General features: G+C 45.6%; 1 protein-coding gene across 1 annotated transcript in view; it reads right to left on the reverse strand.

Annotated features, from left to right (window-relative positions):
• Nucleotides 1-25,072, reverse strand: part of LOC134351224 (phosphatidylinositide phosphatase SAC2-like) — a 91,144-nt gene continuing 66,072 nt past the window's right edge. The window contains exons 15-21 of the mRNA XM_063057329.1: nt 20,565-20,766; nt 13,562-13,633; nt 12,649-12,719; nt 11,415-11,607; nt 6,426-6,515; nt 326-777; nt 1-239 (exon numbers count right to left, since the gene is read on the reverse strand). Of these exons, the coding sequence (XP_062913399.1) occupies nt 1-239; nt 326-777; nt 6,426-6,515; nt 11,415-11,607; nt 12,649-12,719; nt 13,562-13,633; nt 20,565-20,766 (1,319 nt within the window). The remainder of the gene's footprint in view (nt 240-325; nt 778-6,425; nt 6,516-11,414; nt 11,608-12,648; nt 12,720-13,561; nt 13,634-20,564; nt 20,767-25,072) is intronic.

Here is a 25,072-nt window from a genome sequence, read left to right on the forward strand (position 1 = left end):
CTAGAACTGCATGAGCTGTGATCCCGGTCCGCTGAAGTCCTGATTAACTCCGAAAGACAGGAGCCCCTCTCCCCGCCCGCGTCCTGGGCCATAAAATTGACGCATGTGGCGGGCGTTTGGGGTGACAGCGTTACCGCCGCTGCTCTGGGTGGGCGAGTGGGAGCGGATATGCCCAGGGAGAACCGGCTCCCGCGAAGGCTGGCACCCTGAGTACCGCAGGGTGCCGGGGGCCTGGAACCCTCCCGTCCGGGCACGGAGAGGAGGGCGGGTTGTTGTTACGAAGGCTGCCCAAGCCCCTCAACGAGGGAAGCCAGGGTCGACTCACTAATCCGGTGGGCGGAAGGGTCCCGGAGCCAGGTTTGTTCCCGCAGTTGACAAATGTCAGGCGAGTTGCGAGTTTGACCTAATTCGTCCTCATTGGAATCGTAATCGGAGGAAAACGAGGAGGTGGTCCCTAAGGTAGAAGCAGAGGGCGTACTTTGTAATGAAATTAAGTCGCAACTTCCCTCGTTCAGCCACGACGAACGTGATGGCCCTTCAGTGTCCGAAGTGTCTGTGTCATGAAAAACTTGCAAGGCTGCCATGCCGTCTTTGGGTAGGTGTATGGAGATGACCCGGCCATGGCTGACCTCCTGGTCAGGCGGGTGGAGAGCGTCGAGTTCCGGCGGTTCAATGATACACGGAATGTCTCTGCGCAGCCCTGGAGTCTCGATAATCCGAGTTTCCGAAGCACCGGACGATTCTTCCACCCGGTCGTCGGCGGACGTGTCGACCTTCCTGGGAAGGAGACGGTTGTCACGAGTGTGCGGGTAACCTTGCGGCCTTCACAACTGACCTGCAACCTCAGGGTGTATAATTTATGTTTGTGTTTTTTTTTCTTGTGAATGTTGTGTCTCCACGTGTGCATATACCCTGGATGACAATAAACTCGACTTTGGGGGGGGGGGGGGGTTCAGCCGCGGCCTAGTGCGAGAATCAGATCTATCATTCCTGACAAAGTAAAAAGCAGCATGTTCTATGAGAACTTCAGGACCAAGAGCAAGGTTTGAGTTGGTCCGTGCATTCTGAAGAAAAAAAAAGCCAATGATTTCCGAGCCAATCATTGTCATCAAGCCTTTCAGCACAGAGATGAATAGTTCTTTATGGAGTAAACAATCTCTGGACTTCCCTTCTGGAGGCTGGAAACCTTGGCTCTCATATCCAGATTGGATGTTAACACCGTCCACAGTTCATGTGGGCTTTTCCTGGAATTTGTTTGTTTTGCAGGAGTAGTAAGACTTAAATAGTGTGGGCACGTGGCCAAGTGGTTAAGGCATTGGACTAGCGACCTGAAGGTTGTGAGTTCGAGCCCCAGCGGACGGATTGTGTTGTGTCCTTGAGCAAGGCACTTAATCACACATTGCTCTGTGACGACACTGGTGCCAAGCTGTATGGGTCCTAATGCCCTTCCCTTGGACAACATTGGTGTCGTGGAGAGGGGAGACTTGCAGCATGGGCAACTGCTGGTCTTCCATACAATCTTGCCCAGGCCTGCGCCCTGGAGAGTGAAGACTTTCCAGGCGCAGATCCATGGCCTCACAAGACTAACGGATGCCTTTACTAAGACTTAAATATTGTAAGTTCCAACAAACAATTAATTATCGGATAGATAGAAAATGAAGAGATAGATGGATAGGTAGATCGATGGATAGATTAATAACTGTATAGTTGGATAGGTAGATAGATACTGTAGATTAATAGATGGATAGTTAGTACAAACGAGGAATTGTGAGGTAGTATTCATGTGTTCATGAGTTCATGGGGACCATTCATAAATCTTATAGTGCAGAGGAGGGGCTTTCCCTAAAATGTTCAGTGTTGGGCTTCCTGTACCTCCACCATGACAGTAGGAATGAGAAGAGGGCAGGTCCTAGATATTGGGGATCCTTCCTGAAGGATGCCCCCTTTTTTTTGAAGATGGTAGGGAGGCGTGTGCCCGTGTGGGAGCCGGCACAGTAACACTGTGCATTTTCTCGCCATCCCGTGCATTGGAGCCTCCACACGAGGCTGACCAAGGGGAGAAGGTGGGAGCAATCACCATCTATGGGACCACGTGGGCTTGGACCATCACAAGAAGAATAAGGAGTGAAGGGTCACCAAACTTCTTCTGATGGCCTTTGTGAACCCTTCAGAACAGGGTGGACCAGAGAGTGACCCAGACAGGATCCCAATTTTCGCTGCGTCAATTCTCATTCAAAGTTAAAGTTGAGTTTATTGTCATCCGCATACATACCTTTATGCACAGGCGCAATGATAAATTTACTTGCTGCAGCATCACTTAATTTCATACAAGTGGCATTCACAAGAAAAAATATAAATTAAACATTTAGACTTCTAAACTTTAATTTTAAGACCATTAGATATAGGAGCAGCATTAGGCCATTTGGCCCATCGAGTCTGCTCCACCATTTCATCATGGCTGATCCATTTCCCTCTCAGCCCCAATTTCCTGCCTTCTCCCTGCATCCCTTCATGCCCTAACTAATCTATAAACCTCTGCCTTAAATATACCCAATGACGTGGCCTCCACAGCCACCTATGGCAACAGGTTCCAGATTCACCACTCTCGAGGAAAATAAATTCCTCCTCATCTCTGTTCTAAATGGATGCCCATTTGTGGCAATATGGAACGTGGGCAGTGTGTGGAAGACTCAGTTACAGGAGCATATAGATCACAGTGCCTGTGTCCCCACACTGCTGCTCACTCCCCCACCGTCCTTCTGCCATCCTATCGCCAATCCCACCGTGTGTAAATCTGCCAACAAACCATATAAAGATCTGTGCGCATGCGCCGGCCGTGCATGCAGCCTGTTACAGTTGCTCTGTTTAGTTTCTTACTTTTTAAACTTTTTAACTTAGGTTATTTGTGGTATTTTTTTTTCACGGTAACACGTTGAAGCTGCACCCTCTCTAACATGCTGGTGGAGAGAGTTTTATTTGGGTTTTTAGAGCTGGAAGTAGTTACATTGGGACACGTCTCATTAGCGGGGCAGCAGGATGGCCGCATAGTTTATTCCGGGGACCAGCTGATTGAGCTTATGCTGGCCGGTTTAGCGAACAGAGCGGCGGACATCCCGGCTGAAATCTGAAGGAAAACACACAGAGGATGCAGAGGGGGATCAAAAAGGCGAGGGAAGAGGACCGGGTCGAGACAACAGAGGCTTATGGAGAAGAGAAGTTATAAGCCGCGTCTCCCCTCTCTCATCATGGGCAACGTGAGATCGCTGGGTAATAAAATGGACGAATTGACGGTGCTTGTCAGGAGTCAGAGAACATTTCGGGAGAGCAGTGTCTTGCCCATCCCCCACATGAGGCATCTGTTATCGGCCCCCAACCAACACATATTACACTCTCCCCTCCTACCCCTCCTCAGAGTCCCCCACCCTGCTCTCATGACTATACCCCTTCACCACACAAAACCACCATGGTGGGCTTCACAGCTGAACAGGTGAGAAGACAGCTGAAACGTCTCAACCCAAGCAAGGCTGCAGGACCGGATGGTGTCAGTACCAGGGTGCTCAAAGCCTGTGCCCCTCAGCCACGTGGAGTACTTCGCCATGTATTCAGCCTGAGCCCGAGGCTCTGGAGGGTTCCTGTACTGTGGAATATGTCCTGCCTCGTCCTTGTGCTGAAGACGCCACACCCCAGCGGCTTCAATGACTACAGACCGGTGGCATTGACCTCCCACATCATGAAGACCCTGGACAGACTTGTTCTGGAGCTGCTCCGGCCTATGGTCAGGCCACACTTAGATCCCCTCTAGTTCACCTACTAGCCCCGACTAGGAGTTGAGGATGCCGTCGTCTACCTGCTGAACCGTGTCTACGCCCACCTGGACAAGCCAGCGAGCATTGTGAGGGTCATGTTTTTTGACTTCTCCAGTGCGTTCAACACCATCCGCCCTGCTCTGCTGGGGGAGAAGCTGACAGCGATGCAGGTGGATGCTTTCCTGGTGTCATGGATTCTTGATTACCTGACTGGCAGACCACAGTACGTGTGCTTGCAACACTGTGTGTCCAACAGAGTGATCAGCAGCACTGGGGCTCCACAGGGGACTGTCTTGTCTCCCTTTCTCTTCACCATTTACACCTCGGACTTCAAATACTGCACAGAGTCTTGTCATCTTCAGAAGTTTTCTGATGACTCTGCCATAGTTGGATGCATCAGCAAGGGAGATGAGGCTGAGTACAGGTCTACGGTAGGAAACTTTGTCACATGGTGTGAGCAGAATTATCTGCAGCTTAATGTGAAAAAGACTAAGGAGCTGGTGGTAGACCTGAGGAGAGCTAAGGTACCGGTGACCCCTGTTTCCATCCAGGGGGTCAGTGTGGACATGGTGGAGGATTACAAATACCTGGGGATACAAATTGACAATAAACTGGACTGGTCAAAGAATACTGAGGCTGTCTACAAGAAGGGTCAGAGCCGTCTCTATCTCCTGAGGAGACTGAGGTCCTTTAACATCTGCCGGACGATGCTGAGGATGTTCTATGAGTCTGTGGTGGCCAGTGCAGTCATGTTTGCTGTTGTGTGCTGGGGCAGCAGGCTGAGGGTAGCAGACACCAACAGAATCAACAAACTCATTCGTAAGGCCAGTGATGTTGTGGGGATGGAACTGGACTCTCTGACTGTGGTGTCTGAAAAGAGGATGCTGCCTAAGTTGCATGCCATCTTGGACAATGTCTCCCATCCACTACATAATGTATTGGTTGGGCACAGGAGTCAGCCAGAGACTCATCCCACCGAGATGCAGCACAGAGCGTCATAGGAAGTCATTCCTGCCTGAGGCCATCAAACTTTACAACTCCTCCCTTGGAGGGTCAGACGCCCTGAGCCAATAGGCTGGTCCTGGACTTATTTCCTGGCATAATTTACATATTACTATTTAATTATTTATGGTTTTATTACTATTTAATTATTTATGGTGCAACTGTAACGAAAACCAATTTCCCCCGGGATCAATAAAGTATGACTATGACTATAATCAAGATAGGGTGAATACACACAGTCTTTTGCCAAGGGAATGGGGTTGAAAAACTAGAGTGTATCGGTTTAAGTGGTGAGGGGAAACATTTAAAAGGGACTTGACAGACTACTCCTTCATGTTGAGGGTCAATGAGCTGCCAGAGAAGGTGGTTGAGACAGATACGATAGCAACAGTTAAAGGACATTTAGACAGGTACCTGGCTAGAAAAGGTTTCGAGGGATATGGGACAAAGCTGGACTAGGTTATATAGGCACCTTGGATATGAGCAAACGAGAATGGCTTAGATGGATAGCTAGGTTGGCATGGATGAGATGGGCCGAAGGGCTGTACGTTCCCATGACTCTGGAACACACTTGGCTCTTCCCCTCTCACCTGAGGTCAATAAGTGGACAGATGTAGTTCTGCCTCATTCACTGACATACTGTAGGCTTGGTGAGTCCCGGTCAAGATCAGTACGGGTGCCTTCCCCAATCTCGAGGTACTGAGGCCAAGACGCCTCTCCCACATCTCTTCTAGATTCCCAACTGATCACTGCCGCTGTCTGCGTGGAGTTTGCATGCTCTCCGTGCGACCGTCTGGGTTTCCCCCCGGTGCTCCGGTTTCCACCCACATCCTAAACAGCGTGAAGATTGGTGGGTTAATAATTCACTGTAATTTACCCCAAGTGTGCAGTTGACTGGTAGACTCTAGGGGTAGTTCATGGCAGTAGGGGAGAGGAGAATAGAACAGGATAGGATTGGCATGACCAATAGAAGCTTGGTGGTCAGCATGGTTCAATGGGTCAAAGCAACGCACATAAATTACTGGAGGAACTCAGCAGGTCAGGCAGCATCTATGGAAATGAATAAGCAGTTGATGATTCGGGCCGAGACCCTTCTTCAGGACTGAAAAGTGGGGGGGAGGGGGAAGATGCCAGAATAAAAAGGTGGGGAGCAGGGGAAGGAGGCTAGCTGGGAGGTGAAAGGTGAAGCCAGGTGGGTTGGAAAGGAAGGAATCTGATAGGAGAGAGGATCATAGGAAAAAGGGAAGGAGGAGGGGACCCAGGGGAGGTGATAGGCAGGCGAGAAGAGGTGAGAGGCCAGAGTGGGGAATAGAAGAAGAGGAGGAGAGAGGGAGGGAATTTCCTTTTAAACTGAAAGGAGAAATCTACAGTACATTCATACCATCAGGTTGGAAGCTACCCAGATGGAATATAAGGTATTGCTCCTCCGGTAGGTATGAGGGTGGCCTCATCTTAGCACAAAAGGCCTGTCTCTCTGTGACAATCCTCCATCCTTCCTTTTGTAGTGTTCTACAACCGGAAGAGTATCCATTTTCTGGTGGCTTCCCCAACACACCCTCGGTATTGCCATGTGCATTGGACCTGTGGAGCGAGACTCACTACCGAAGGAACCGATACCTGTTTCGCAGTTGGCACGACTTGATGGTGGTCACGAGCAACTGCAGGATAGATCGTAGCAGGTTCCACATGCCTTCCATGAAACGATTACTGTAGGGCAGCAAGACATCAGCACTGTGTTATTCACCAGACATAGCTCCGTCTATCCGAACATTTCCTGGCAGTGTTTCTCCTGAAATCCCTCAACCTGGGAAAAGACCATCAATGCCCTCCCACTCATTTACAGGGATATTGTCAGGACTCGAGGGATTCAGTTATGGGGAGAGGTTAGACAGGGGTGCATAGAAAATGGAGGGGTGACCTTATAGGGGTGAATAAAATCATCAGTGGCACAAACACGAGGTGAATTCACACAATCCTATCCCCAGGTTTGGGAATCAAGAACCAGAGGGCATAGGTTTAGGGAGAGAGGGGATAGGAGGAGCAATGTCTTCAAGCAGGGGGTGGTGGGTATATGGAACAGTTGAGACAGGTAACAATAACAACAATAATTTTTTAAAAAAAGCATTTTCACAGGTACATGAGGAGGAAGGGATATGGGCAAATGGGCATCTTGGTTAGTATGTATGAGTTGGGCTGAAAGGCCTGTTTCTCTGCTTTATTATTCCATGATTGGTGCCAGGTTCCTTGCTTTGTCTCAGCTGGACAATCCCGCTGAGTGGGAGAACATTAGGCCATGAGCAAGAGGGGAAAGCCAGAATCTTCACACAGGTCACTCTGACTTAGGACTCTCCCAAAAAAAAAAGATTGCAACAAACTAGGAATAATTTTGCATTCTGTGCCAACCAAAGCCCTCAGAAATCATCTTGACACTGAGGTTTTCTCATCCCGCTCAGCCCTAAGAAAGGGCAGTGGTCTTTAAGGGGTGGTTGGGCCCCTCAGCTTGGGCGGCGAGGGAAAGGCAGCAAATGCCAGCAACACACGCAGCTTGTAAAGGAATGAAAAGTATAAGGAAACCAAAGATGGGTCAGGGAGGGTTGGGACCACAGAGCCCACCCAGGTGGATGAGACGCACCCCACTCATTAACTTACCACTGCCTATTCTCATCAAGGATTGGTAGGTTTGCCCCCGTGGCCTCTTGTTTGGCCTTTCGAACCATCTCTGCTATAGCCTGGAGGCATTCTGAAAAACACTAAACATTACTAATGTGCTTATCCTATTGGCTAACCATGCCAGGGGTCAATCTCCAACAGTGCTGATGATTAGCGTTCCATTAGTGTCTGAAGCTAGAGGGAACAGGTTTAGGGTAAAGGGTCAGAGGTTCAGAGGGGATCTGAGGACTTTTTTTTTCTATCTGGAGGGCAATTGCAATCTGGAATGCATTGCCTGAGGGGGTGGCGGAGACAGGTACTTTCAACATCTGAGAGGCATCCAAATGACCAAAGCAGGGACAGCTATGGTCCAAGTGTAGTGAATGGAATTGGCATTGATAGTTGATGGTTAGCATGGACTGGGTTAGATGACAGCCTGTTTCTATGCTGTATGACTCTAAAACTGTGGTTACCAACCTGGGGTCAGTGGACCACTCAGTTAACAGTAGGTGTCCATGGCATAAAAAAAATTGTTTTGGGAATCCCTGCTCTGAAATAAAACTGCAGTGTTTATCTGACAGGGAACCCAGGAACATTTATTTAATATAACATGGTTAATATTCTACCTCTACTGTTTGAATACAAGACCAATGGATTTCATGTGCCTACCCATTCTTGCTCAGTTAGCTTTTGTAAGATTATAAAATATAAGTGCAGAATCAAGCTATTTGGTCCATCGAATCTGCTCTGCAATTCAATCAGAAATTTCACCCATAAGTGGAGCATAAAAATATAAATAACACTGATGGGAGGAGAACTTCCTGGAGGGTTGAGGAGAACTTCCTGGAGGGTTTACATGCTGTTTTTAAAGAAAATTAGAATAGTATATTGTGGGAACAGACTATCCTAGTCTGGGTATTATGTATTGAGAAAGGAATAATGAACTCTCTTGTTGCATGGGGTCCCTTGGGGAAGAGTGATCATAACATGATATAATTCTTCAAGATAGAAAGCAAGATAGTGGAATTGGAAATTTGAGTTCTGAACCTGAAAGTATGAGGCTGCAAGAATGTTTGTCCATTGTAAACCTACTTAGTATTGTTTAGCAATTAAAGAAAGTATACATGAAATGCAATTATTAATTTCTCTATATCATATAAAGCAAATTAGAGATAGTATGAGATACAAAGAGGAACCAAATCAAATTACCTAACAAAAATAGTGGGAGCTGAAGATTGGTGGCAATTTAGAACTAAGCAAAGGAAAACAGGACGGGTATATTCCAGTAAGAAGGAAGGATAAGGATAGTATGATAAGGGGATCTTCGATGTTGAGATAGGAGACTTTTGAACAGAATTCTTGTACAATAGAGAAGAATTGTTCACTTCACCATCTCCCTTGTCATGGCCGCTGCTCTATATTGTCTACCTGCACTTCACAGGTAGGGGACCACAACTTTGTTGTGGCTTGGAGGCTTGCGTACCTCATTGGCCAAGAGAGCTATGTCAGGGCTATATATGCTTTGGCTCTTGGTAGGATCACCCATGCCAAACAGGTTAAAGGGAAGAAGCCCAACTAAGAGTGGTCCACCGGTCCTCCAGGTTCAGGGGGTTCAGATCAGGGCTAAGTGGTAAAACAAAACTGTTATGATAAGAGCAGTGAAAAATCCTTCTGCATCTGTGCGCGACAGTATTCTTGAGTCTGCACCCGGGATTTACATGACCGACAGTATTGAAAACCAAGCTACTGACATGATGAAGGAAGCCTTGAACGCCCCCAGAAATGGAGGACCTTCATTGCTGTCCTAAGCACCAGCGGTATAATGGGCAGTAGGTAGGGCACTGCACTTTGTAACTGTAACACTCAGCTGCATATTCAGTCCGATACTGCTTTTGGTTTGTATTACCTCAAAGTACTTGTGTTTGAAAACGATGTGTATGGATGGCTTTCAAAATTAAAATTAAAGTTGTCACTGTATCTGGGTATATGTACCTATACCAATACCAGAGAGTTGGACCAAGTAGGTAATTGAGTAGTAGGTTAGTTGCCTGTCACTGGGGAAAAAGTGCTTAGTCCCCAGCATACATGAGGAAATCATATGAAGCGTATCCAAGATTGCAGGACAGAAATTGTGAGGAGCACGCAGAGGCCCTAATGTGATTTAGATAAGTTGCCTGAGTGAATAATCAGAGACTTTTACCCAGGGCAGAAATGGCTAATTCTGGAGTGGGGGGTGTTGGGGGGGCAGTGAAATTTTAAGGTTATCGTAGGAAAGTATAAGGGGGATATCAGAGGTACAGTACTGTGCAAATGTCTCAGGCACCCTAGATTTTTTATATGGTTTCAGATATGGCTTCAACTACTGCACAGAGTCTTGTCTTCTTCAGAAGTTTTCGGATGACTCTGCCATAGTTGGATGCATCAGCAAGGGAGGTGAGGCTGAGTACAGGGCTACGGTAGGAAACTTTGTCACATGGTGTGAGCAGAATAATCTGCAGCTTAATGTGAAAAAGACTAAGGAGCTGGTGGTAGACCTGAGGAGAGCTAAGGTACAGGTGACCCCTGTTTCCACCCAGGGGTCAGTGCGGACATCGTGGAGGATTACAAATTCCTGGGGATATGAATTGACAATAAACTGGACTGGTCAAAGAACACTGAGGCTGTCTACAAGAAGGGTCAGAGCCGTCTCTATTTCCTGAGGAGACTGAGGTCCTTTAACATCTGCCGGACGATGCTGAGGATGTTCTACGAGCCTGTGGTGGCCAGTGCTGTCATGTTTGCTGTTGTGTGCTGGGGCAGCAGGCTGAGGGTAGCAGACACCAACAGAATCAACAAACTCATTCGTAAGGCCAGTGATGTTGTGGGGATGGAAATGGACTCTCTCACCGTGGTGTCTGAAAAGAGGATGCTGTCCAAGTTGCATGCCATCTTGGACAACGTCTCCCATCCACTACATAATGTACTGGGTGGGCACAGGAGTACATTCAGCCAGAGACTCATTCCACCGAGATGCAACACAGAGCGTCATAGGAAGTCATTCCTGCCAGTGCCATCAAATTTTACAACTCCTCCCTTGGAGGGTCAGACACCCTGAGTCAATAGGCTGGTCCTGGACTTATTTCATAATTTACTGGCATAATTTACATATTACTATTTAACTATTTATGGTTTTATTACTATTTATTATTTATGGTGCAACTGTAATGAAAACCAATTTCCCCCGGGATCAATAAAGTATGACTATGACTATGAGATGGTATGATCTCCATAGAGCCTTGATCTCAACATCACCAAGTCTGTTGGGGATTACTGGAGAGAAAGAAGCAAGTGAGACAGCCAAGTCTGCAGAAGAACTGTAGCAAGTTCTCTAAGATGCTTGAAACAACCTAGCAGCCATTTTTTTTACAAAACTGTACGACAGTGAACCTAAGAGAATTGATGCAGTTTTAAAGGCCCAAGGGGTGGTCACACCAAAAATTGTTCTGATTTATTTTTTCACTGTTTACTGCGCTTTTTAGTATTTTTTGATATTTATAAACTTTTAAATTCATTATTTTTAATGCACCTTTGCTTTATAGAAATTTTTTACATGTGCCTCACACTTTTACAAAGTACTGTAAGTTTTTTATAGAGAGTGGTGAGTACTCAGATCGCGCTGCCAGAGAGAGGTGGAGGAAGATACATTAGGGGCATTTAGGAAACACTTCAGTAGGCATATGGATGATAGAAAAATGGGGGTCTATATGGGAGGGGAGAGGTAGATTGATCTCAGAGTAGGTTAAAAATTTGACAGGTCTGTATAGTGCCGCAATGTTCTATGTAGAGGAAATGTATAACAAATGCATTTTAGCATGGATAGATGCAAGATTATATATTGAAGTTCTAATTTGAGAGACTAATTATTCTTGGAGCAGTGATAGATTGATAAAGGGACTGATACAGTGAGTCTTTTTGCACGTCCTGATTCGGGCTGAAGAAACTTGCTGCTGAGACTTCGACCAGGTTGGGTAAAGGCTTCTACCTCTGCTGCTGTCTGGTGAGTGCTGAAGAGCTGGACTTAGCGTGTACTGATTGGCCCTCCTCCCCGAGCCTCTGTAATGTAGCTTCATAGAAATTTTCTTAGACTTTTCCTTCGAGACAGGTTGAAGACCTAAAAAAGGTAAAAAAAAGTTGTCAGACATTCCCCAAAGAGTACAGAGAATATTTACAAGGATGTGGTGGGAACTTGAGGGCCTGAGGTATAGGGAAGGTTAAATAGGCTAGGACTTTATACCCTGGAGTGCTGGAGAATGAAGGGAGATTTGATAGAGGAATACAAAACTAAGAGGGGTCTAGATAGAACAAATGCAAGCAGGACGTTTTCCACTGAGGTTGAGTGAGACTAGAACTAGAACAGGGGTTAAAGGTGAAAGGTGAAATGTTTAAGGGGAACATGAGGGGGACTTTCTTCACTCAGAGTGTGACACAAGTGTGGAACGAGCTGCCAGCTGAATTGATTTCAACATTTAAGAGAAGTTTGGATGACTTCGTGGATGGAAAGGGTGTGGAGGGCTATGATCTAGGTGCAGGTCAATGGGATTAGGGAAAGTTAAAGCTCTGCATGGAATAGATGGGCTGAAGCAACACCCACAAAATGCTGGAGGAACTCAGCAGGCCAGGCAGCATCTACGGAAGAAAGTATAGTTGACATTTCGGGCTGAAACTCGGTTTTCCAGCATCTGCAGATTTTCTCTTGCTTTAGATGGGCCAAAGGGCTTGTTTCTGTGCTGTAGTGCTCTATGATTCTATTATTCAGGCAGTGAGACTGTATACAGATTCTGGTTAGTTACAGACCTTTCACTTTTAGCAAGTTCCAGAAACTATTCAATACTCCTGAATAGCCATAGCAGGGAGTTAATCTGCGCCATTTCAAATTGGCCTGCAGACTTCCAACACATTCCCAGCAGACACATTCTGAATTCTGAAATGTTTAATTAGTGGAAAAACAAGGGGCTTCAGTAATCCCCTTCTCCATTGTAAATGGCATTCTCCCCTCTCAACTCTCAATCGTGATACAGGGTTTTGACCTGATTTCCTGCAGATGCTGCTTGGCCTGCTGAGCTCAGAGAGAGAGTCATTCATATTGGCACTCACATGCCAGTGCCAGGACAGATGCTCTGATATGTTAACAACAAGGAAGCCCCAATCTTACCGATTTCTATTCTGTTCACCTCCGAAAGAGCAATCCGTCTTGAATGTGAGACTTCAGACTCTTTGTTGATGCTGCAGAGAAGGCAAATTAGGTGTGAGCAAGATGGCACCAGTGACCAACACAATGTCCTGCAAACAATTCATGAAACTACTTGTGACACTGACTTTGAAGACATCAGGTGCACTCAAGCCCTTCATACATTCATCTGCTTCACCAGGTTTTGGCCACAGCTGGAATCCATGAATGCTGGCCCATTACATTCATACCAACTCTTTAAAACCAGCAGAGGAGGTGCTGGAAACAGCACGAGAGAGCACACTGGAATCCATGCTAGATTAAAAGGCTAACTCCTGCAGACATACTCTCCCATCAATACTGCTCTACAGTGTTTGCTCCCTTGAAAGCCAATTGGATTAACTTCATCTGCAACTAACCCAGAGTGAGATAAGAAACTGCTGTGTGCTTGTTCTTATGAAACATGGCTCCAGGAAACATCCCATGGACCACCTATCTTTAGGCCAGGCCACTCAGGGACTTGTGCTAATGTTATTTTGTGATTCTGTTGTGCTTTATTGTAAGTATATGAGCTGTATCATAACTATATGTACTGTCTTGTAACTATATCGTGCTGTATCATAAGTATATGTGTTATGAGTGACCGTATGTACTGTGTTTTGTACCTTGGTCCCAGAGAAACGATGTTTCATTTAGCTGTATACATGATTATGGTTGAATGACAATAAACTTGAACTTGAAAGAGTTTTTCAATTGTTCCCACTTTTCATTAAAAGTAATCCCTTCCAGAATATTTCCACCACTCTTCTGGCAATGCTCCTGCACAACTGAAATATTTCAATAATGTTTTACAGTAATTCATTAATAAATATTTCATTGATGTTTTCACAGTACTCACTGTGCAAAATAACAAGCTTCACTGGAAACTAGAAGCATGAGGTCCAAATTCTGTTCGGCCGAATCCCTCAACCTGAATCAAGAAATAAACAACAGGGCAACAAAGCAGTGAAGAGGTTGATAGAGAGGAAGAAAAAAACTGCAGCTGCTAAACATTTGAAATAAAAAATGCAGGAAAAAACTGCAGATGCTAAAAATCTGAAATAGAACGTGCTGGTAATATCCAGTAGATCAGGCAGCACCTGTGGACAAAAAAACTAGAGTTAATACTCTTTTATCGGAACCAAGGAAATGTTAATTGCAGAGAAGCGAGAGGGGGTGAGCAGAACAATGGGATTACGATAGAGTGGCGGCCAAGATTGAAAATCGATGTCGCAGAGAAGGTGGTGAAGGCAGATAATTTGTCTGAGGGAAGTGTAAATAGGGGAAGGTGTATGAGGATTGAGGAGACAATGAATAAAAATGTTGGAAATACCTAGCAGGTCAGTCAGGATCTGTGGTGAGAGAAAAATAGAGTTAATATTATAGGTTAATGAGTTTAATTGGATCAAGTCAGTTTGACCCAATAAGAAAGGCTGGGTATCTGAAACCGCTGAATTTAGTGTTGATTCCTGAATACTACAATGTACCCAGGCAGAAGGTAAGGTGCTAATATAGAACAAAAGATGGTACAGCAAAGGAAGAGGTCCTTTTGCTCATAATGATTACGCCAAACACAATGGCAAATCAAACAACTCTCTTCTGCCTGTACATGACCCGTATCCCTCCCTTCCCTGCACATTTGAGGGTGGCATGACAGCATAGCAGTTAATGTAACACTTTTACAGTGCCAGCAAACAGGGTTCAATTCTGCCGCTGTCTGTAAGGAGTTTATATGTTCTCCCTGTGATCATTTGGGTTTCCCCTGGGTGCTCTGGTTTCCTCCCACAGTCCAAAGATGTACTGGTTAGTAAGTTAACTGGTTACATGGGTGTAATTAGGTAGAAGGGCTTGCTACCACACTGTATATCTCCAAATAAATAAATAACATTCACGCATCTGACTAATCAGCCTCTTATACGCCACAAAACTCTGTTTCCATCACTACTATTGGGACACCATGGTAGCTTTGCAGTTAGCACAGTGCACCTGCAGCTCCCGGCATTCTGGAGTTGGGAGTTCAATTCCGCCGTCCTCTGTAAGAATGTTTGTACATTCTTCCTGTGAGTGCATGGGTTTCCTCCCACAGTCCAAAGACTTACCAGTTAGTAGATCAATTGGTCATTGTAAATTGTCCTGTGATTAAGCTGGGGTTAAATAGGTGGGTTGCTGGACAACATGGCTTGAAGGGCCTATTCGGTGTTGTGTCACTAAATAATAAGACAAATACTTCAATCAGCCCACACTGGGCCCCCACCACCAAAAAGCTTCCCCCACTCATCTCCTTTAAATTGTCCCCCTCTCATTTTAAATGCCTGTCCTCTAGCTCGTTTGTTTGATACGTGCCATGTCATGGACTCTAGTAGTTGACATTTCTGGAAAAGTCATTCTGACTCTCCATTCCGTGAGCTTGTATTTGGATTTGTTGGAACGGTGCAGAAGAACAGAGTGAGAAATGTCAGTGTGGGTGTGAAATGGAGGTCAGAAGTGACAGGCAACTGGAAGCTGAGGATCATCCTCGTGCACTGAAGGGGTGAAGGCACAGGCATCTGTCACAAAAGGCAGGACATCCTGGTAGCCACCCATTTCAATTTCACTTCCTGTTCCCATTTTTGACATATCTGTCCGTGGCCTCTGCTGCCAAGATGAGGCTAAACTCCGGCTGGAGGAGCAACATCTCATATTCCATCTGGATTGCCTCCAACCTGATGGAGTGAACATTGATTTCTCTGGCTGTCAGTATTTAAACCCTCTCCCCATTCTGGTTACCCTTTCACCCTTTTACTTCTCCTCACCTGCCCATCATCTTCCTTTGGTTCCTCTCCTCCTCCTTTTTTCCCTATCAGATTCCTTCTTCTTCAGCCCTTTACCTTTTCCACCTATCACCTCCCAGCTTCTTACATCATCTCCCCTCCCTCAGCCACCCAGCATCCTCCTCACCTGGTTTCACCGATCGGTTTGTAGTCCTCCCCCCACACCTCCTTATTTCTGACTTCTACCCTCTTTCTTTCCAGTACTGATGATGGGTTTCAACCTGAAACATCGACTATTTATTCTCCTCCATAGATGCTGCTTGATCTGCTGAGTTCCTCGAGTAAACCGTGTGTGCTGCAGACAACTAATCTGCATTTGGTTTCTCCAGTGAGAACTGAAAGCAAGACATTAGATTTAAAGAAATATCAATCAGATATTAGTTTGCCTGGAAGGAGTGTTTACGCCTCTGGATGGTGGAAAGCAGATAAAGGGTCAGGTATTGTATTTCCTGTATTGGCATGGGAAAGTGGAGGTGCAACACTTGCCCTTTTATATCTCTTCCATTTCCCCCATCCTGTCCCAAGCACTTCTGCCAGGTAAAGTGCTTGTTCTCTGGTAGGCCTTCCAGCTGATGGTACTGCATGCAATGCTCCCCACATGGTCTCCTCCACGCTAGAGCGACCAAACTTGGACGGAGTGACCGTTTTGTCGAGCGACGCATTCAGTCTGCAGTGATGACCCCGAATTTCCGGTCACCTCTCCCTTTGTGTCTCCACTCTCTGCCTTCAACAGCCGATGCTCTCCAGGGACAGCATCCCATCTTCTGACCAGACACGTCTGCAGCCCTCAGGTGTCAACATTAAACTATACAATTTCAGATGACAAATCTTTCCAGTTTCTGTCAAAGGACCCAGTTTCAGTACATAGTCATCAACCTGTAGTGTCGAGTCAGTGTCTTCTCTCTCCATGGATGAGTTGGATATTTCCAGCATTCTCTTTTGTGTCCCGTGTCCAACAACATCCGGGTTGCATCTCTCATGCTCCCAGTATTACTGTACCTTATCTTCCATACTCAAAGTTCAAAGAAAATTTATTATCGAAGTACATACTGTAAAAGTCACCATATACAACCCTGAGATTCATTTTCTTGTGGGCAAACTCAATAAATCCATAATACAATAATAATCTCCTCGTAGAGGACCACAACCTTGATGTTGGGTTTAGGGGCTTGTGTACCTCAATGACCCAGACAGCTATGTTGAATGGAGTCAGGGCTTTGTGCTTTGGCTCTTGGTAGGGTCACCCATGCCAAACGGGTCAAAGGGTAGAAGACAGACCTCCAGGATTGGAGGTTCAGCTCAGGGCTAACAACCCTGACTGGTAAAACAAAATTGTTACAGAAACAGCAATGAAGAATCCTTCTACATCTGAGTGTGACGGTATTCCTGAGTCTCCACCCAGGACTTGCATGACCGACAGTAGTGAAAACTGAGAGGAAGCTACTGATGTGATGAGGGAAGGTGTGTTTATCACTAGAGACGGAGGACCTTCATTGCAGCCCTAAATGCCAGTGGCGTAACGGGCAGAAGTAATATAATAATAACAACCAAAATAAAATCAATGAAAGACCACACCAACTTGGATGTTCAATCGGTGTGCAAAAGACAACAAACTGCAAGTACATAAAGAAAAAAATAATAATAATAATAAATAAATACGCAATAAATATGGAGAACATGAAATGAAGAGTCCTTGGAAGTGAGTCCATTGGCTGTAGGAACATTTCAATGATGATGTGAAGTTATCATTCTATCCTCTATTTGAATGAACTAGAATATAAGAGCAAGGATATAATACCAAAGCTTTCTGGGGCTTTGGTCAGACTGGCACTTGAGGTATTGGAAGCAATTCTGGGACCCTTATGTAAGAAAGGACGTGCGGGCATTGACGAGGGTCCAGAAGAAGTTAGCGAGAATGAACCCATGAATGAAAGGCTTAATTCACGAGGAGCATTTGATGGCTCTGGGCATGCACTCACGGAATTTAAGGAATGAGGGGGATCTCATTGAAACTTACTGAATTTTGAAAGGAGTAGATAGAGTGGATGTGGAGAGGGTGTTTACTTCAGTGATGGAATTTGCGGCCAGAGGACAAAGCCTCAGAATACAAGGATGCCCCTTTAGGACAGAGATGAGGAGGGATTTCTTTAACCAGAGGGTGGGGAATTGGTGGAATTCATTGCCACAGTTGACTGTGGAGGCCAAGTCATTCAGTGTAATTAAAGAGGAGGTTGATAGTTTCTCGATTAGTAAGGGTGTCAAAGGTTACGGGGAGAACACAGGAGAATGAAGTTGAGAGGGATAATAAATCAGCCATGATGGAATGGCAGATCAGACTCAATGGGCTGAATGGCCTAATTCTGCTCCTATGTCTTGTGGTCTTAATTACACCTCCATCAGACTGACTAGCTGCCATTAATACCTTGAGTAAGTTCTCACAAACAATACCATCCATTGGTCTCCATCGTATCGCAGACATTGACTTTGTTGCCTCTCCTTCTCCCTTTCTGTAACTTAAAATACTGACTGTTTTCTATTCTCTGCCTTCTACAACTCTGACGAAGCATCTCCAACTCGAACCTCAGTTCTGTTGCTCTCTCCACAGTTCTTGGCTTGACCTGCCAGAGTCTGGTCGACGTGGCTGTTTTATGGACATAACTCTAACTCTCCTAAAAGCCAGGGGCCGAATCAATTGATTGGAGTTCAATACCTTTCCCTCTGAGATTTTAATGTACGCCATTTACTTACTCAAACTAAAACTGGAATTTTCCTTTATGGCCTATTAAAACAAGATCTTCACGCCCTTTTATAAATTTCTTTCCCCAGGCAGTTAATCTGATCAATCATTCTAGTTAGCTCCCTCCCTCTGTGTTACTGCACTGCCCCGTGTACACTTCGAACCACTTTCTGCAACGTTGTTCACATTATAAATACATGCTTACATTTATATATTGTGGATACTTCATTTCACAAAATTATGCATAAATGCATAAATATCAGCTTGAACTTCTACTTTATATAATTCTATATTCGGTATAATTGTTGAATGTTGTTTTTTGTCGCATGTCATGCCTTGACTAACACATCACAGCAAATCCCTAATATAACAGTTCTAGTTAGCCCCCTCCTCCCATTACCTCAGGCACTGCACAACACTGTAGAGACTTGCTATAATGCAGTTTCCATTGTAAATATCTGCTGGTATTTATGCATTTATGCAAATGTATTCCATATCCATGCTTCTAACTTTACTGTTGTATAATTCTTTAGCGATACAGCACGGTAACAGTTTGTTTCGGCCTAATGAGCGCCTGCCGCCTGATTGCACCCACGTGACCATACACCGTTGGAATGTGGGAGGAAACCTGAGCACCCAGAGGAAAGCCACGTGGTCACGTGGAGAAAGTACAAACTGCTGAAGACAGTGGCAGGAATTAAACCCCAGCCGTGGGCGCTGTAATAGTGTGCTAACCACTACACTACAATTCTGCCCCTGATAACTGTACAGAACTTTTTTATTCTGTATAATTGTTGAACGTTGTTGTTGCATGTCACGCCAACACACCACAGCAAATTCCTAATATATGTAACTGTACATGGTGAATAAAGTTGATCCTTCCTGCCAACAGCAGATGTGGTTTGAACTCTTAAAGCTCTGTATCCAATGACATTTTATAACCCCTTCCCACAAAGTACACACTTCATGGTTTCGAGCCAGTTATCTTTGACTTTATCTCCTCTTCTGCACCTGGATGATCAGTAGACTACGTCCCAGGTTTCTGAGAGCACTAAGGTATCACTGTGCCCTCCTTTACCACCGTGCCTGAAGTTAGGAAGAACTCAGTCTCCATGCAGCATTGTCTTGCTGCCTTTTAACCAACCCATGCTGTAATAATATTCATGGATAGGAGCAGAAAGCCAACACCACATCTCAATCAGGAGACTCATCTTTTCAATGTATTCTGGAGGATCAAGGATCACTATATTCACCATATACATTTACATGCACTGGGGATTTTGGTTAATCAGGGCAGGTGCTTATTTGGGACAGCTCTGAATGAACAAAAAACAATTGAGAAAATAGCCAGGATTCCCTTTGCTTGTTTGGGACACCTTGCTGCTTAACTGGGACAGGAGACTGTTGCCGAACAGTCTTTTAACTAGTGTTAATCATGTGCACTTGTGTGGACGTTAGATACGACACTGTGCTTAAGAGCAAACAGTTTTTAAACTATAGATGCTGCTTGGCCTGCTGCGTTCACCAGCAACTTTGATGTATGTTGCTAGTTTTTAAACAGTGTCATTTGTGTGTGATTATGTTTTGTCACTGACAGTTGGCAAGAAATAAGCCAGAAGGCAATTCAGAACTGTTTTACTCACTGCAATTTCAAGCGTTCAGGCTAGGAGGGCTGCAAACGGCCGTGAGTGAAAATGAAACAACTTCACCACTTCAACAAGTTAGGAATGACAAAGAATTTGAAGTTATCGACAATCATCTTCATCTACTTAATTGGGCCAAAAGTGTCCCAACAAATTGGAATCCCCAGTATTAGGGATTTGCTGTGGTGTGTTGGACAGCGTCTGGCATGGAACAAAAAGCAACCATTCAACGATGCAATACGAACAAAATGTTGGAGGAACTCAGCAGGCCAGGCAACATCTATGGAAAAGAGGCAACACTTGACATTTGAATCCTGTTGAATATTGAAAGGCCTAGATAGAGTGGAGCTGGAGAGGATGTTTCTTATAGTTTGGGGGCGGGGGGTGAATGGTGATCTAGGATCAGAGTGTACAGCCTCAGAATACAAAAATGTCCTTTCAGAACACAGATAAGGAAGAATTTCTTTAGCCAGTGGGTGGGGAACCCTTGGAATTCATTCCCATGGAAGGCTGTGGATGCCAAGTCATGGGGTATATTGGAAGTGGAGGTTGATTAGTAAGGTGTGAAAGGTTACAGGAAGAATGGGGTTGGGCAGAGCAGACTCGATGGGTTCTGTAGCGCATAGTCTTACTGAACAATTGACCTTTCCAAACAATGAAAGGGTGGTAGACCTTGGATCACAATCGATGAAGAGCCGGCCTCCCAAACACTTCTCGGCAGCTGGTATCAGCAGTGAACTACAGTGAAGGATCAAATCTTCAATTTCCTGCTTCTGGCTTCTCCGGTGCTCCTTGATGAGCAGAGCTTTTGCGGGCTTTTCTTTTCCAAGGAGGTTGTGAAAGCCTTTGGTCAATTGACACCCATGCATCATATCTGCGAGCAAACAGAAGGCCTCCAGTTACTAGCATCGTGCCTGGTCTAGGATCTTGTCGGATTGCAAGACCCTGCAATAGATTGTGAGGACTGTTGAGAGACTGCTTTCTCCCCCAACATCCAGGGCATATAATAGAAACATTGTGCTTGCAGAGCCTTCAGCATTGTCAGAAATCGCACCCCCCCCATCCATCCCATAGTCTCATTGACCTCTTACCATCACCCTGCAATATAAGAGTGAGGACTGTTAGGCAGGGGAACAGCCTCTTCCCCCAGAGCTGAGAGACTTCTGAACATCCTGCCATTCAGTGCACTAATTATGACAGCACCAGTAGCAGAATGCAGTTTAACTATATGTCCTATATACACATGATGTCAACTTGCACATCTACACTCTGGGGTGTATGGGCTGTCCAGGGAAGGGTAGCACCTCTGGTCCATTCCGGGGCAGCTCACTCCCTTTGGTCCCCACTGGACACCCAGCTCTCACCTGTGGCTGGCAGTCACTGTTTGCACACAATAGTGGCTACACTCTGGTACACCGCTTCAACAGGCAGGCTAAAGCAGGTGAGGGTAGCCGGGCAGGCCTCATACTCCAGTCAGTTAGAGACATGTCTGTCCTAGCTTGTGAACTCAGCTCTGGCGGACTGGCCGGGTGAGATCTACAGAGGTGCTACTGCAATGCTCTGTAGAGAGTGAAGGGCATAGAAGGTTCGTCCATCGTCACCGATGAAGACCTCAACGCCATTAGTACTTTTTACGAGGTCGAGTTGCTAGCTCGACGTTCAACCCAGCACAGATGGAGAGCGTGCACGGGAGCCGGCCGGATTCGAACTTGGGACCTCTCGCCCCGAAGTCCAGCGCTGATGCCACTACACCACCAGCCGGCGTATATGATGGTGCCGAGACTAGCGCTTGATTTGGATTTAAGTGATGGAGAGTTGCGTAGCGTCAGCCTCACTCTCTCTTCCCAATTCCCATCTGGATCCAGTGGCAAGACAAGAGTCGAGACAAGGCATTGAAGACATCATGGTCATCCACTGCAACCAAGGAAGACCCCAGTTTGTGATGCTTGTTCATACCACTGGACCAGGACTTCTGAGGTCGAGAGAGTGGATTTACGCCAGTGCAATGGTTTCTGTACTTTAAAAACTCTCCCACACCGATTTTCTGTTATCATTGGACACAATAGAGAACCGCTACATCCACAGAGTACTTTTTCCATCTGTTAATATTATTGTATGTGATATTTGTACTGTGTTTTGTACCTTGGTCCCTGAGGAACATTGTTTTGTTTAGCTGTAGACATGTGTATGGTTGAATGACAATAAACTTGAACTCGATATTGGACAGGCAGATACTTATTAAGGACCAGAGTCATTCACAATGTTAAAAATAAAGTCATCTGGATGGTCCTTACTGGTACACAATCAGATAGGTCAAACGAGCAACAGCCTTCCTCTGTGGAGTGGAGGAGAATGAAAGATGACTTAATAGAGGTGTAGAAGATGACAAGGTGGGTTTCGGGGTGGAAATACGTCTCTACCAAAGGAGATGTAAGGTGCTCCTTCTCTCTGCAGGCCTGCGGGACACTCTTGGACAGGGTGTGGCAGACACCTTGGGGTCACGTGAACCACGGGAGCAGGTGGTGAATGGTCATATGAGCAGCTGGTTACGTGACCACTGGCTTCAGGCAGACAGTCTCTGAAGAGGATTGAGAATGGCTGGGGTTATCCGTCTTATAAAGACACTGCCCAGACGGTGGCAATGGCAAACCACTTCTTCATAGACAAATTTTCCAAGAACAATCACAAGCAGACATGACACAGCACATAAGGACAACAAGATGATAAGCAACATGAGTGGACAGCCAGAGGCTTTTCCCGGACAGAAGTGGCTATTACAAGGGGGACATTTTTAAGTTGATTGGAGGAAAGTATAGTGGGAATGTCAGAGGTAAGTTCTTTACACAGAGAGTGGTTCATTCCTTATGTGTCATGTTGTATATCGTGAGCGATTATATCTTTCCATGACTGTGATTGTTCTTGGCAAATTTTTCTTCAGAAGTGGTTTGCCATTGCCTTCTTTTGGGCAGTGTTCACATCACTGAGTCATAGAGCATGGAAACATGCCCTTCGACCCACCGAATCCATGCTAATCTCTTTGCATTAGACCTACCCCATTCTATTTGATTCTCCCTGCATCTCCCTCAACTTTTCGCAGATTTTGCCACTCACCCACACACTGTGGGCAATTTGCAGTGTCCCGTTAATTTGGTAGCCCATGTCTTTGGAATGTGGGAGGAAACCGAAGCACCCAGAAGAAACCTGAGCAGTCAAAGGGAGATCGTGCAAACTCCCCACAGGCAGCACCAGAGAATAGAGGGGGGAGAGGAGGAGGGGTGGGCCACCAGGCCCCTCAATCCTCTCCAGCCATTCGGTATGATCAATGCTGATCTAAACTGTCCTCAACTCCTCTTTCAAATATTTATCAGAATCAGAATCAGGTTTAATATCACCAGCATGTGTCATGAAGTTTGTTAACTTTATGGCAGAAGTACAATGCAATACATAATAATAAAAGAAAAACTGTGAATAACAGTAAATATACATATATATAAAATAGTTAAATTAAACAGGTAGTGCAAAAATAGAAATAAAAAAGTAGTGCGGTAGTTTTCCTGAGATCAATGTCCATTCAGAAATTGGATGGCAAAGGCCAAGAAGCTGTTCCTGAATTGCTGAGTGTGTGCTTTTAGACTTCTGTACCTCCTTCCTCATGGTAGGAAGGAGAAGAGGGGTTGACCTGGGAGTTGGGGTCCTTAATGAAGGACGCTGCCTTTCTGAGGCATCGCTCCTTGACGATGTCCTGGATACTACGGAGGTTAGCGCCCATGATGCAGCTGACTGAGTTCACAACTCTCTGCAGCTTACCTCAATCCTGTGCAGTAATCCCCCGCCTCCATACAAGACAGTGATGCAGCAAGTTTGAATGCTGTCCGCAGTACATCTGTAGAAATTTGACTTACCAAATCTTCCCAAACTCTTAATGAAATATAGCTGCTGTCACACCTTCTTTGTAGCTGCATAGATATGTTGGGCCAAGGTTTGATTCTCAGCGATATTGACACCCAGCAACTTGAAATTGCTCATTCTTCCCACTTCTGATCCCTCTGAGAGGACCGGTGTGTGCTTCCTCTTATTTCCCTTTCTACAAGTATGTGAAGAGCAAGAGGATAAGACATGAGAGAATAGGACCAGTCAAGTGTGACAGTGGAAAAGTGTGTATGGAACCGGAGGAGATAGCAGAGGTACTTAATGAGTACTTTGCTTCAGTACTCACTACGGAAAAGGATCTTGGTGATTGTAGGGATGACTTGCAGCGGATTGAAAAGCTCGAGCATATAGACATTAAGGAAGAGGATGTGCTGGAGCTTTTGGAAAGCATCAAGTTGGATAAGTCTCTGGGACCAGACAAGATATACCCCAGGCTACTGTGGGAGGAGATTGCTGAGCCTCTGGCAATGATCTTTGCATCATCAATGGGGACAGGGGAGGTTCTGGAGGATTGGAAGGTTGCAGATGTTGTTCCCTTATTCAAGAAAGGGAGTAGAGATAGCTCTTGAAATTATAGACCATTGAGTCTTACTTCAGTGTTTGGTAAGTTGATGGAAAAGATCCTGAGAGGCAGGATTTATGAACATTTGGAGAGGCAAAACATGGTTAGAAATAGTTAGCATGGCTTTGTCAAAGGCAGGTCGTGCCTTATGAGCCTGATTGAATATTTTGAGGATGTGACTAAACACATTAATGAAGGTACAGCAGTAGATGTAGTGTATATGGATTTCAGCAAGGCATTTGATAAGGTACCCCATGCGAGGCTTATTGAGAAAGTAAGGAGGCATGGGATCCAAGGGGACCTTAATCCTCAGAGATTAAGGGAGCTAGGGCTTTACTCTTTGGAGAGAAGGAGGATGAGAGGAGACATGATAGAGTTGTACAAGATAATAAGAGGAATAGATAGAGTGGATAGCCAGCGCCTCTTCCCCAGGGCACCACTGCTCAATACAAGAGGACATGGCTTAAGGTAAGGGGTGGGAAGTTCAAAGGGGATATTAGAGGAAGGTTTTTTACTCAGAGAGTGGTTGGTGCGTGGAATGCACTGCCTGAGTCAGTGGTGGAGGCAGATACACTAGTGAAGTTTAAGAGACTACTAGACAAGTATATGGAGGAATCTAAGGTGGGGGCTTATATGGGAGGCAGGGTTTGAGGGTCGGCACAACATTGTGGGCCGAAGGACCTGTACT

The sequence above is a fragment of the Mobula hypostoma genome, chromosome 8 (genome assembly GCF_963921235.1).
Source record: "Mobula hypostoma chromosome 8, sMobHyp1.1, whole genome shotgun sequence".
Taxonomy (NCBI): Eukaryota; Metazoa; Chordata; class Chondrichthyes; order Myliobatiformes; family Myliobatidae; genus Mobula; species Mobula hypostoma.